Source organism: Caloenas nicobarica, chromosome 5, assembly GCF_036013445.1.
Source record: "Caloenas nicobarica isolate bCalNic1 chromosome 5, bCalNic1.hap1, whole genome shotgun sequence".
In the NCBI taxonomy this organism is placed as follows: domain Eukaryota; kingdom Metazoa; phylum Chordata; class Aves; order Columbiformes; family Columbidae; genus Caloenas; species Caloenas nicobarica.
The window spans coordinates 4,603,415-4,616,269 of NC_088249.1; the positions used below are offsets into that span (position 1 = coordinate 4,603,415).

The 12,855-nt window shown below is 35.8% G+C and overlaps 1 protein-coding gene across 7 annotated transcripts in view; it reads left to right on the forward strand.

Annotated features, from left to right (window-relative positions):
- KIAA0586 (KIAA0586 ortholog) overlaps positions 1-12,855 on the forward strand; it is a 71,849-nt gene that overhangs the window by 3,737 nt on the left and 55,257 nt on the right. For 5 of the 7 annotated variants that reach the window (XM_065636308.1, XM_065636310.1, XM_065636312.1 and 2 more), the window contains exons 4-16: positions 431-497; positions 1,187-1,364; positions 1,759-1,992; positions 2,517-2,685; positions 3,181-3,348; positions 4,415-4,535; positions 5,357-5,501; positions 6,968-7,009; positions 7,776-7,823; positions 8,471-8,697; positions 9,676-9,748; positions 10,069-10,320; positions 10,746-10,920. In XM_065636308.1, the coding sequence (XP_065492380.1) occupies positions 431-497; positions 1,187-1,364; positions 1,759-1,992; positions 2,517-2,685; positions 3,181-3,348; positions 4,415-4,535; positions 5,357-5,501; positions 6,968-7,009; positions 7,776-7,823; positions 8,471-8,697; positions 9,676-9,748; positions 10,069-10,320; positions 10,746-10,920 (1,899 nt within the window). The remainder of the gene's footprint in view (positions 1-430; positions 498-1,186; positions 1,365-1,758; positions 1,993-2,516; positions 2,686-3,180; positions 3,349-4,414; positions 4,536-5,356; positions 5,502-6,967; positions 7,010-7,775; positions 7,824-8,470; positions 8,698-9,675; positions 9,749-10,068; positions 10,321-10,745; positions 10,921-12,855) is intronic. The other 2 variants (XM_065636311.1, XM_065636314.1) reach the window with 1 other exon arrangement.

A 12,855-nucleotide genomic window follows, 5' to 3' on the forward strand; every position in this document is an offset into this window, starting at 1 on the left:
ATATTCGTATCACAGTTCTATTTTTTTTTTAATTATTTTTTTTTTCAAGTTAGAATTTTCAGAGTTTTATTGAATGGTTTTTATGAACTCAAGTTACCATTTATATGGCATTTTTCCCCAGATTTTATGAAGGTAAGGTATTGTCATTTTCACAGCATACCAAAATAGATTTTATTGATACCAGCATTCAATACTAGATAAAGTTGTGTTAAATGAAGCCTACACTTACTCTCATCATGATTTAAATCTGCTACGTAATGAAGTGAATCAGTTTGTTATTGCAATAGATAAAATGGTTTGTGCAGGCAACAGATTCTTTGCAGCAAAATTGCACATGTTGTTGAAATAACGCTTTGTGTCTACCTCTAAAATAGACATTTTGTGCCAATTAACCTGACAAAGTGTATTTTATGTCCTTCCTTTCCCACAGATGATGTTTTTATTTCTCAATATGCTACTGGTCAGAAAGAGGCTTTGAGAGCGGTGTTAAAGAAAAAGTAAGTATGTGGTGGTGTTAGTGTCTCAGCTGCTCTGTATACTCCAAAGCTACTTCTTCAGTTTCTCCCAAAATGCATAGCTGGTAAGGAAAAAGTATTTTTTATAGTTCTCTGTTAGTATTCTTTTTCTGTCTATGAAGGTGTTTTCAGTTCATTTTATTGTTCAGAGCTCACTGGAGTATCTTGTTTATTTTACATATTTTTGGTAATGCCTTTAGATTGTTTGAATTAGTGACTTCATGATACAAGAGTCAGGCAAGATCTGCTCTGATAATTTATTTCATGCCAAAACCATATAATATTTTTAAAGACAGATAAGGACACATGCTGTGTTTATCCATAGGCCAGACAACTTGAACATTAAAAATGTAGTTGGACTTTGCTATTAGTATGTTGGACTTTGCTATTATTATGTTGAACTTTGCAAAATACAACCTGTAAACATATTCTTTGTTGTGATTGCAGTCATGACAGGGAAATGACTTTTATATTAGAATCTGTAACATAATCCTGAGAAGCTTCCCATGTCATGCTGAAAGATGAGAATAAAATAATTTCTTGGCCATGAAAAGCGTGAAGGAGAAATGCTTATATAAGTAGCGATACCAGTGCTACCTGTGGGGAATCATTTGCTTGGAGGGGATGTGGAGAAGACAGTGCTATTTACAGGCACTTGTTTATTTTTATAGAACTCAAAATACTCCTGTACCTAAGGAGGTGAAGGTCCAGCTCTTAGGAAATGCCTCCACAGAAAAAAAGGAAAGTGTTGGTCAAGACACCAGGTCAACACACAGGGAAGTTGATCCTGCAACAACCATTGCAGCAGCAACTGCTGCTGCCATTGCTACTACAGCTCCGCTTCTCAAAGTAAGTATTTTGTGGTAGTATTAGTTCTTTGTCCGCTTAAAATAGTAGATGTTGAAATTGTTGGTAGTAGAGCCAGAGAGACTGAATGTGTCTGCTCACTGCTTTCTGTGCGTTAGTGATCTCAGACTTACTGACCAATATACCAGAGAGAACTAATTTGGATTTGGCTAAATGGGCAAATGGACAGAGAACGTTTGATTTATCTTTTAGGAAAATTCATAGTTTTGCTAAACCACCAAATGTTAGGGTTAACCGGTATTTTATTTGTATCTCCTGGGAAGTGAATCACTCCATGATGATGGGAAGGATGTTTTGTTCTCTTCCTGCTTGCACCTCACAGTAAGGGTTTTTCTATTCCTTTTTTTTTTTTTTTTTTTCCTCTCCTCTCTTGCAGGTTCAAAATGATTTGGAAGCGAAAGTTACCTCAGTTTCAGCATTACTTCATAAACTACAGGAGACAGACAGACAACTGCAGCGTGTTGCTGAACAGCAAACAAACATGAGGACTCAACATGAGAGGCCCCACTGTCACGACAGAGTCAGTGAGCTTGAAAAACAAATAAATACTTTCATGGTGCAACGGATTCAGCATTTGGAAAAGTTACAGGAGCAACAGATGAATTTTCAGGTATCTAAGTAGCAATGCAGAAGCTTTAACTTAATCATTTCTTCTGTGTTAATTTTGTAGTAATTTGGACTATATTTTAGTATTAGAAAGAAAGATCCAGTGGCCAGCACATGAGCTTGGAACTTTTGGGGAAGTTTTATTTCTGGTTCTGTCCCAGATATCTGCTCCTCTCCCCTCCTTAATTTTTGTGTCTGTGGAAAGTAAATGCAGAAATTGTGAAATGTTCTCATTCCCACTAAGAAATTGTTTAGATCTTTGTTCACTGAAGAAACTTTCATTTAATAAGTTGCCAGTCAGATTAAAAATCTCAGAGGAGGTATAAGTTGTTTCTTTGGAGAGTCCTCCTTTTTGAAAAGCAGAATAATGCCCAAGTATGTCTGTGTTCTGAGGTTGTTATAAACTACTTTTCTCTCAAGTAGCATCTGAAAATCTGATGAATATGATTATATGTCAAGTATTCATGTTTAGAGTTTTAATTGGGAAACTAACACATATATTAAGTATTTTGTAATTTTGTTTTTTAGTCTCATCTCATTAGCTCTGCAGTCAGCACAGGGCGGTTACAGCAAATTCATATCCCTTCCTCCAGTCTCGTGACAAAACAATCTGAGAAGCCAGAACAGCGATTGCTTATTAACGAAGCATCTTCATGTCAGAGTGGATTATTTCCTACCAGGGGTGCACCTGCCCAAGGTGAAGACAAATTCTTAATATCTTACTTCCTGTGTTAGCTATGCATTAATTTTTTTCCATTAATATTGGATTGTACATCACATCAGTAATGAGTAGTACACATTTCTTCTGTATAATTGATTTGATTGCCTAATATACTCTATAGTTTATACCACTTATTCTGAAAATGTTCCAGTTTAAATGAGAGTTTGACATTTAATAACTGTTTTGTCTGTATCAAGAGAGGCCTAGACTTAACCTAAAATAATCTTACTGAGAAGTAACCTGTGCAGAAACTTGTAATGAACTCGCTTATACTGTCGTGGTCAGTTTTTTTGGATCCTTTTATAATAGCACTTTTAAGTCTGAAACTTTCTTCCTGTTTAACTAGTTCTGTAATGTTCTCAATTTTTGTGAATAAATTTGTAATATTGGCATGATTTTTTTGTCTAGATTTGTTTTCCTATGAATTATTAACATTTAAATATCTTTTTTTTTTTTTTTTCCTCTCTGAAGCATATTCAAGCCAATTTCAAAATTGTGGCATTCATACACAAAAGTCTTCTCTACAGACGCCAATTCCTCGGAGATATGCTCCAGAACCTGTATCAAAAAATATGAAAATCTCAAAGAAAGAAAACCCTGTAACAGAAAAGGAAAATATTCCCAAATCCACAAGTGAAGGTATGAAAACCCTCTAGCAGAAAAGGAAAATATTCCCAAATCCACCAGAGAAGGTATTTGAGTAAGATACTCCTGTCCTTTACTGGCATGAACAGTACACCCTGGGCTTCACTTTGTGTGGTCCTCACCTATTCTGAGCTGTTGGGTTGCTGGCACTTAAATACATATATTCAGAATATTTGAAATTATATTTGGGAAGGGTTAATTTTGTGGATAAGTCGCTCTTAACCAACTGAAGACTTAGTGACAATACTGATTTAATCGACAGCATCTTGACATGATTGCTCACTGAAATGTTTTCTCAGATGAAAAATTAAGTGACCTTTCATTGTCAGGTTTAAAGAAGATTATATTAGAATGATGAAAAACTTAAGATGTACTCAATAACTTAGTCATTATCATTGGTTAAACTGATTTATTTTTTTCACAAAAACACGCATTCATAGGGTGTCTAGGTAATCTTAATGAAAATAGCATGTCTAAAGCAAAGGAAGTAAATTTCTTTTGCTGCTTTTAATCAGCTTAGTGGCATGAAACTCAGTTTTGAAGACTTAATCAAAAAATAAAGCATCTTTTTTTAGCTAGTTGTGCTTAGAATTGCTTGAGGATCTTAGACTGAGGAAGAACATTTAAAAGATCCAGTCGGTGTACTCTATCACAGACAAAATGCCTGTTTGTCTTCATCAGATCCTTCTCAGACTGCTGCTTCTGTCTCTTTTTTACAAAGCTGTCACATGTTCCTGTTGTTGCCAGGGTCCATGAATAAATTAAATGCGACAAAAGAAGAACAGATCTGTGACATTATGGACAGAATGTTTTCCTGGGACGCAGTTAATTGCTGTCACAGTTTCATTCATCTGTTCTCTGACTTTGCTAATGTAAATCAGTCATAGTAAGGTAGATTAGTGTGAGTGGTTTTATGAAACTTATCTGAAGTAAATTTATATTCTAAAATCTAAAAAATATTTTTACTATTGTTGGTATTAAATAATGGTGAAATATCTGGAAAGGAAAAGAAAGTATTAAATATGTAGAACAAACTTAACTTTGTTTTCTTCTGCCTTAGGTGAAGGGAGACTTGTTGAGCATATTCTGAATTCTGAAGAAATGCCACTGAGGCAAATCGAGTCTTCCAAGGCGGCAGCATTAAACAGTAATAAAATGAGCTGGCATTCTGAGAGAGACAGGTAAATAGACATAACAGTCCAAAATTGGGATTTTTTTGTTTGTTTGTTTTTAATGAAATCGAGAAAGATATTGATGGTGTAATAGAGTCACTGGTGTGGTCCTTGAGTCTGACAAAGCTGCTCTTGCAGTAAAACCCTGCAGGACCGGTATTTCTATGCCGCTTCTGCAGTTCAGTCGTGCTGAAGGTAGATGAAAGCTTGTTGCTAAAGGTGATTCGTAACACCTTTCTCAGAGGTCAGTGGGTGTCACTCAAGAGTGTTTTTCTGTCTTCTTGGTGTGTTTCTTCTATCGCAGCAGCTCGGCAGTGGTGTCGGGGAGGCAGCTGTGCAGGCTTTGTGTAAAAGTGGGGTTGCCTTTGTCAGTGGGACCCTGAGCTGCCTGCTTTGGGAAGGAGCAGCAACTGCCTCATTATTTCTAAGCTTTAGAGTAGGTGAGGAAATGTTCTGGGACATCCAGTCTAAAACACATTTTCCCCAGGCAAAAATTTGATGTCATAATTTCACTACAGAAACAGCTACATATGTACATATTAATTGTTTCAAATGGCAAGGTATCCAAATTTTAAATGTTGCACTATTAGATCTGAATTTTGGATATAATTTCACTGTTCAAAATACAAGGATACTGCTCGAGGTGTTAAGTGGTAAACAGAGAAAACCCAATAACCTGTCTTTAACCTCAGCTGAAAAAGTCAATTCCACTTTATATAAAGGTTTGGTATTCTTCCACTTGAAACTCATGCTCAGTTTCAAAATTGGCGGCTTTCTTGGGCCACATGAGGAGCCGTGAGACTTTTAATCAAGAGTATTTCTCCCATCAGGCATCCTGCTTTGCATACAGACTCACTTCCTGCTTTTGAAAGCTCCTTCCAAAATGGCAATTCAGTGGAGAAAACGGTGAAAAAAGCAGATGATTTACTTGAAGATCTTGGCCAATTGAGAAGAGAAATGCGTGACATGCTGCAGGTAAAGTCCGTGTTATCACAATGACCAGGAGTTTGAATAAGGGGAATAAAAAATGTAGAGAAAAGCTTAGAAGTCTGGTATCAGTGAAAATGTTGCCCTTGTTTCTGCCTTTTTACAAAGACTGACATTTGTTCACAATTACTTGAAATATTGCAGTCTTTGTGTGTGGAAGGGCTTTGAACCTGAGTAACGATGTCTCAAGGAGGATGCAGTGTAGAGGGTCTTACTGCCATTCTGCCAAACATAAAACAGGTTAGAAAAGTAGAAAAAGATGTTTTATTTATTTGTTTGTTTGAAGGCTTTGGACATTTTCAGTGCCCGTTTTCTCCTGGCTGTCTCTCTGCGATATTGGAGCGACAGAGCTGATGTAACATTTGGGAAAGAAGAATGTTCTGCTTATTTGCAGTTAATTTTAGGGATGACTTAAGCTACTTCAGTTCTCATTTTGCTATTTCTTTTTGTAACGAGTGCTGTTCCTAAAGAATTGCCTGGTATAGATTATTGTATTGTTTCTCAAGCTAATGATTTTGTACCTTTGATGCTAAAATAGTTCTGTGCTGGCAGCATGTAACTTGTCTAGCTTTTGAAAATTGAAGCTTTTATCTGTTTGTTAACCTGGTTCCATGTGGAAACAAGGTATTACTGATCATTTAGCCTGTCTGCTGTGCTCCTCTGTTCTTTTATAAACATAAGCGGTGGGAAAGAAGAAAGACTGGAGAATTCAGGGGGTTTTGACTTGGCTTGGAACATAATAGCTTTGATTCTGTTGGTTCATTTCTGTGGTTGAAGGTTTCAGCTGGTGTATTTCCCTAAAAATACCCTGTTTTATGTGCCAGTCATTTGTTGCTGTATCTTTACAAAACATAGCTTCATCTGATGCATTGTTTCATGGATTTTTTTAAGATATCAGCAAATTACAAGTTTAACTGTTCTTACTAAGTGAGTCAATGCCATGTGCACCATTTATGTTGCAAATATTTGCTTACCGCTATTGCTATTGTAAAACCTTACATTGAATTACATACGTTAGGATAGGCAGCACAGAGCAGGACAAAATGGGAGAAGGAATGGCACGTGAGAAAGACACAGAGACGTAAATGGATTGAAATATCTTCTTTCTTATGAAAAAGGTCAGTAGGAAGAAAGGCATGATGACGTGAGAGTCAATTAGATACTGAGCGACTGACTTCTTATCTTTGAGAGATATGTAGAGGGAGAAAATAAATGTTTGGAATAAATGACCAGTAGCTTTGTCATACAAAGAAATGAAGGGCTGGAACTAACTGAGATGGATTGTGATGGAACAGAAGGTGGTGCTGTAATCCAAAAGAAATGCGCAATGAGGTTTATTAGTTCACAAGGAATTAATTGTGCCCGTTTACACTGATCAAATATCTACTCTAGATTTTACCTTGACATATTTGTCTTTTAAATAAGTTTCAATAGCTCTTCTTCTGTCTTTTTAGGAAGCAAATTCATGGAAATCAGACATGAATGATCTTATTAAGGTACACTTTGAATTTTTATGTTTTGTTTGGGGTTTTTTATTTGTTTTAAATACTGTAATACTGAAACAGTTTTGAATATGCTTGCAATAACACTACAGTAGCTATTGCATACCTATATTTTTTTTAATTGCAATTATGTACAGATAACATTACCCAAAGTAAAATTTAACTTGTTCTTTGACTTATTCAATCTTGGTGAGCTTTTTTGAGGGAATAATACAGATGTAAATACAGACAAAAAGCTGCTGCCTCAAAACAGGCATGGTGCGGGCTGCTAATACAATTGCCATTTCATGGTTTGAGTCTAACTGGCAAGTCTACATCATTTTATAGTTGAACATGTATCTGTATTTCTTAAATTTTCTCACAAATTTCACCTGTCTTATTGAGATAGTATCTGTCAAAAAGCTTTATTTAAAAATGAAAACCAATATAAAATTGGTAAATAATTTGGTATATTGTCCTTTTCTCACTGGGCAAAACCAAAATCACGGGATCAGTACGTTGATTTCTCTTTTGTTGTGTCCATTGGGCTTTGTACAGTGCAGCTGTTAGAAAATAAACTTTTCTTTAATTCTCATTTGATAAAAGAGTAGCCTTAAAGCCAAAACTAATTCTTGATCTGTGAGGTGTTTTTTTTTCTGTTTATTCAGAAAATGCTTTCAGAGTCTACTCAAGTTGGAGTATTTTGGTTTTGTTTTGAGACTTCTTTGCATGCATTTATAATTTTTTTTTTCATTTTCTACTTCCTTTCTGGAAAATGAAGCACTCTATTTGGGGGCCTCTGGATTTCATCAGGAGTGTGAGAATGAATGTGAGAACTTCAGTTGTGTGGCTCCGTGTTTCCCATGTACTCGTGTCCCTTCCTTTTGTATCTAGCAGCTAATATATGCTCGATTTATCTCTGTAAAATGATTCTGCAAAGTAAAGGCTAAAAGTTGCTTCATTGTTTCTTATGAAAAGTAAAAATCAGCGAAAGGAGGAGAAGATCATGGTGCTGTTGCGGGGTTTATTTTGTTGTTGTTAAGACTTCTGTATATTGTCTGCTGTTTCTTTGAATAGTTTGATGCCAAGCGAGTGCATATATTTAGATGACTTTATTTTTTAATATACTTTTAATTATACTTAAATACTCTTACATGGAGAGATTTGCATGTAATACTTCATGTGTCTAATTGCCATCTTTTCACATGCTTATTTGCTTCATTAGCATTGCTTCCCTTACATTACATCATTCAGTGTTTGAGAGCTTTTGGTTTTCTTTCCATTTGCTTGACTTTTAAATATATGTGCAATGTATTGAATGTTCTTGAGTAATTGCAGTTGATTATAGTACATGTGGATGGTATTCCATATGCTGGGCCTTGATTTGATAATAGATTAATAGGAAGTCTGACCGGTGTGTAGAAAATGGAAATGACAATCTCTGATTAAGCGCTAGTAGTTCTGTTTCAATTTCAGTCAAAAAAACCGACGGTTGCATCTGATCTTCCTGAACATCAACAGCTCAAGGAACCATCCTTCCTTCAAAATGTTAAAGTGCCCAAATCTATACTGAGGGATGCTGAAAGGATTTTGAGAGGAGTTCAAAACAATAAAAAAATCCTTGAAGAAAACTTGGAAGCTGTTATTCGCGCAAAAGAAAGGGATGCCACGTATGGTTTTATTAACGCCTTGACAACAAACAGGTTAGACCCTATTATTCAGTGCTTTGTGTGGCTGCTCATTGTATATGCTCACCTTTTTTCACCTCTCTTTTAATGTTTTTTTTTAAATTCCAATCATTGAAGAATCAGTACAGCTCCCTGCAGAAGTATTTATTGACTCTTCTTAGTGATCATGAGGTGATTCTCTTGAACTTCAAATGTTTTTTGACCCTCCTGATGTGAAGTGAATTTTTTGACAAGTACCTGAAACGTGGTATGATCTATGCTCCAGAACTTAAATCTAAATTCTGAGACTGTATCGTCTGAACAAACTGCTCTGCTGTCATGACAAGGAGGCGTTTAGCTTTTTATAGACAAACTTGCATTAATAGGAAAATTAAACAGTAATTTCATAAATCTGAACAAAAGATGTTTCATTAACCTGTAAATGTTACAGAGTGAGTCATCCTACAGCAGATCTTTGGCTTTTGAACTTTTACTTAGTGATGTTAATTACTCCTCCTTGAATCATAATGGAAGTTCTCCTATTAAAATGCTCCTTAATCTTGTGTTTTCTTGAGGAAGATAACTATTCTCTTCATGTAAAGATGTTTTGCAGGCATGATATCCGCTATGATTATCTTTTAGAGGAAGTAGTAATTTTGTCATCTGCTTTTTGGTTTTGAGTTGGAATTCTTTTGTTGCCTTGTTTTTTCAGTTTTTCATCAAAACATGAACTGACACCTGGCTGCCACTAATTCATAGATGTTTGAAATAAAGTTAGTATATACCACTGGGGGGATGTTTGCAGATGGCATCATCTATAAGAGTATATTTAGGTTTGGGAAACTCAAACAGGGTGTGCTTAGTGCCTTTTGGAGACTGTAGATGTTCATAATCTTACTGTCTCTGTGTTCTGGGTTTCTCTTTTTATAGTGTTTATAGGTCACTACTTTCCCAGGAGCACATCTGTGGAATTTAAGAAGCACCGACCTAAAATAGTTCTTTCTTCTATTTCAGAGATGTATTGGAAGAGATTCGTATCAGAAAGACTGTGGATGAGTGGATTAAGGCAATCAGCGTAGAAATCCAGGTATGGCTGGAAATAACGAGTTCAGTTTTTTGCATTCTATTTTTCCACCTTACATAGTTCTTTCACGTCAATAGTTAAACACAATTCACTCACAACTTGAAAACATGAGAAAGCTGCTTATTATTCCTAGCATATAGTATCCTATAATAAAATATTTACCTCTATTTTAAAACTTGAATTGCTTAATGAAAATCACTGGTCACAGTTACTGGCTAACATGAAAACCAGGCCATTTCTTAGAACTTCAAAGTTAGCCACAGACCCTTCTCATAGCCTTGAAGATAAAATCTCCTTTTATTATGTTTATGTTTTATCCTTAGGCTGAAATGGCAAGAAATGATTTGAAGCAAGTAAAAACCGATCAAAAGTTCCCATGGATTGAGAGAGCCCAAAACATCAAGGCTGTGAAGACCAATAAAGAAATTAAAGCGAAACCTCAAAAAATCCAAAGATGCTCGACAAAGAAGCCTTTATCTGCAGCTAAGCCATTGCAGAAGCAAGGAGAGGATAACACAAGCAAACAGAGGCTTAAAACTTACTTTTCTTCTGAAAGGAAAGAAAAAAGGGCAGATGTGAGTTCCTAAGTAGTTGGTTTCCTTTTTGGTAGTGACTGTTACGCTTCAGATTGCAGTATTCATGTGAAAAATTGTATGTGTAGCTGTGATAATTTTAAATGAGAGCGATAGCCCTGTCCTGTGGATTTCTGTTGTCAGAATTGTCCTGGTTTTCATGTGCTGTAGAAGCTGAAGCTAAGTGTGTATAGCAGTTTGGAATTCATTGTCGTGTTACGAATTTGTTTTACCCAGCACGTGCTATTTTATTCAGCTGCTGGTAAGCTTCTTGTATGTATTCTGTATGCGTAAGTTTTCAAGGGTGCTTGCAACATATACTGTTTGTTGCAGAACTTCTTACATTTTTTCTCTAGACTTCTGCAACACTACTGATGTGTTCAAATTTTCATAGAATGGTAAACTACTTTTTTTTGCATGGGTGTCAGGGACCTGTGAATGGAAGTGAAATGGTACAAAACGAAGACTACCTGTGCCAAGTTTACGGGAAACCGATTTACCAGGGCCATCGCAGCACGCTTAAAAAAGCGCCGTATCTGAGATTCAACTCTCCCTCTCCCAGATCTAAACTTCAAAGACCCAAGGTGATAGAGTGTGTTAGAGGTAAGTAATTCTTTGATATGAATGAGGTGTTCCTGATTTTTCTACTAGGAATTCCTTGTATAAATGAAACTGTTGAATTGTAATTCAGCTGCTCTTCAGCTTAAAGCTTAAGCATCTACAGTAGGGTTAAAAGATGCTCTTTCCAAAACTAAAAAATACCACTAGGTTTTCAGATTTGCTTGGTGTGTATCTCACTTATTTTAGATTATCAAATCCATACTTCTTTCGAAGTTTAGTAAAACATATTAATATATATTTATTGTTGCCCAATTCTTAAACAGCTGAATTGCTGGAAGTAATGACATAAACACCTGAAAGCTTAGTGTGTTGAAAAACTAACTCGTCTTTTGATAAAGGTTCCTGAGATGTATTCTTCATGTCATGTTTATCCAGTCGTGTAACTTAAATGACTGATTCATCCAGAGTTAAGAAATCTACCAAGATTTGAAAAATTAAGGAAACCTGACATTTCTTTTCCACCTCTAATACATGAATTTAAAGATGAAAATTTAAATTGATGGGTGTGAAGATGACATCTATTAATATTAACATCTATTAATATTAACTTGAAAATATTGAAAGACATCAATCGGAAGCATTGGTAACCTTTCTTTTGTTAGTCAAGTCAGGCTTAAATGTGGACTAGAACTTTTTTTGTACTAACTTTTTATGGTTATTTAATCGATGAGTTAATAGGATGAATATCAATGGCAAAATATTAGCTGGCTTACCTCTATGCTTCTTGCGCTTATGCTGTTGTTCCCCATACAGGGAGAACACACGTGATGCAATGTTAACTGTCATGTTTAAGAAATGGTGTCCGAGTTTTTATTATAACTGTCAAAATATTATGTTCTGTATGAAATGTAAGAGGTTAACAGGAGAAGGCAGTCACTTGATGAGACCATGTTTTTAGGCTGTTAAAATGTATGGTATAAGACATATATATGTCTTTGAAGACAAGCACTGCGGCATTGGGATTTTTTTTTTTTTTTGACATTATGATGTACATCCACAGTGGCAAATCTTCAAAATAGCACAAGAATCTCTTATTAAGCTTAGCGTAGCCTTTATGCCATTTTCTGGCACTTTTCTTACCTGTGCTCTGGCACCCAGTTGTGATCCGTGAAGAAAAAATGTTATTTGTAGAAAGTACTTAGAATACTCATAGCCCTCCTGGAAAATGTGGGTTATAGTCCTGCAAAAGTCTGGAAGAGTGTTTTTAAAAGGTGAGAACTTGGTGTATGAAAACTACTAGTCTTGTTGCTTATGTATTTTATTTTGCCTCTCTTGAAATGCTTCTTTTTCCTGTGAAAAACACCCGTATACTCATTTGAAGGACCAGCATGACCATCTCACTCTTTCAGACTGCTGGCTGTGCTGCACACCTATAATTTAGTTTATTCTGTACGGATTTTTTTGAATAAGATTTGTGCTAGTTAAGCACTTACTGTAGCAGTAACAAGATACATTGACTTCTAGGATTTGGATTGAGAACAGACACTTCTTTAAAAATATTTAATCAGCAGTTCTGCTTTTGCTGAGTCCTAAATGACATTTTTCTTCCATATTTATTGGGCTCTTGTCCTTTATAGAAGGTCGCAACCTTTCCAGGGAGGCCAATTTAATCATTCCAGAAACAATACCTTGTAAAGAGGCAGAAAAGGTGCCCCCTACCCCAATCTCATTATAATTAAGTTGTTTGGTCATTTGATACTACTCGTTTTCTACTGATAACGTGTTTAATTCAGTAGTGCCAGTGAAATGTAAAGGCAGAGGTTTCGTGCAGTTGTAATAAGCTGCTCCTGTGCTTTGGCTGTGTACTGGATCTGTGCTGCATTTGATCTTGCAGAACTCCTGCATGTGACAAATAGAGTTTAAAAGCTATTTGCTTGCAAACAGGATGAACTCTGGACTGCCTTTACCCACAGTGAT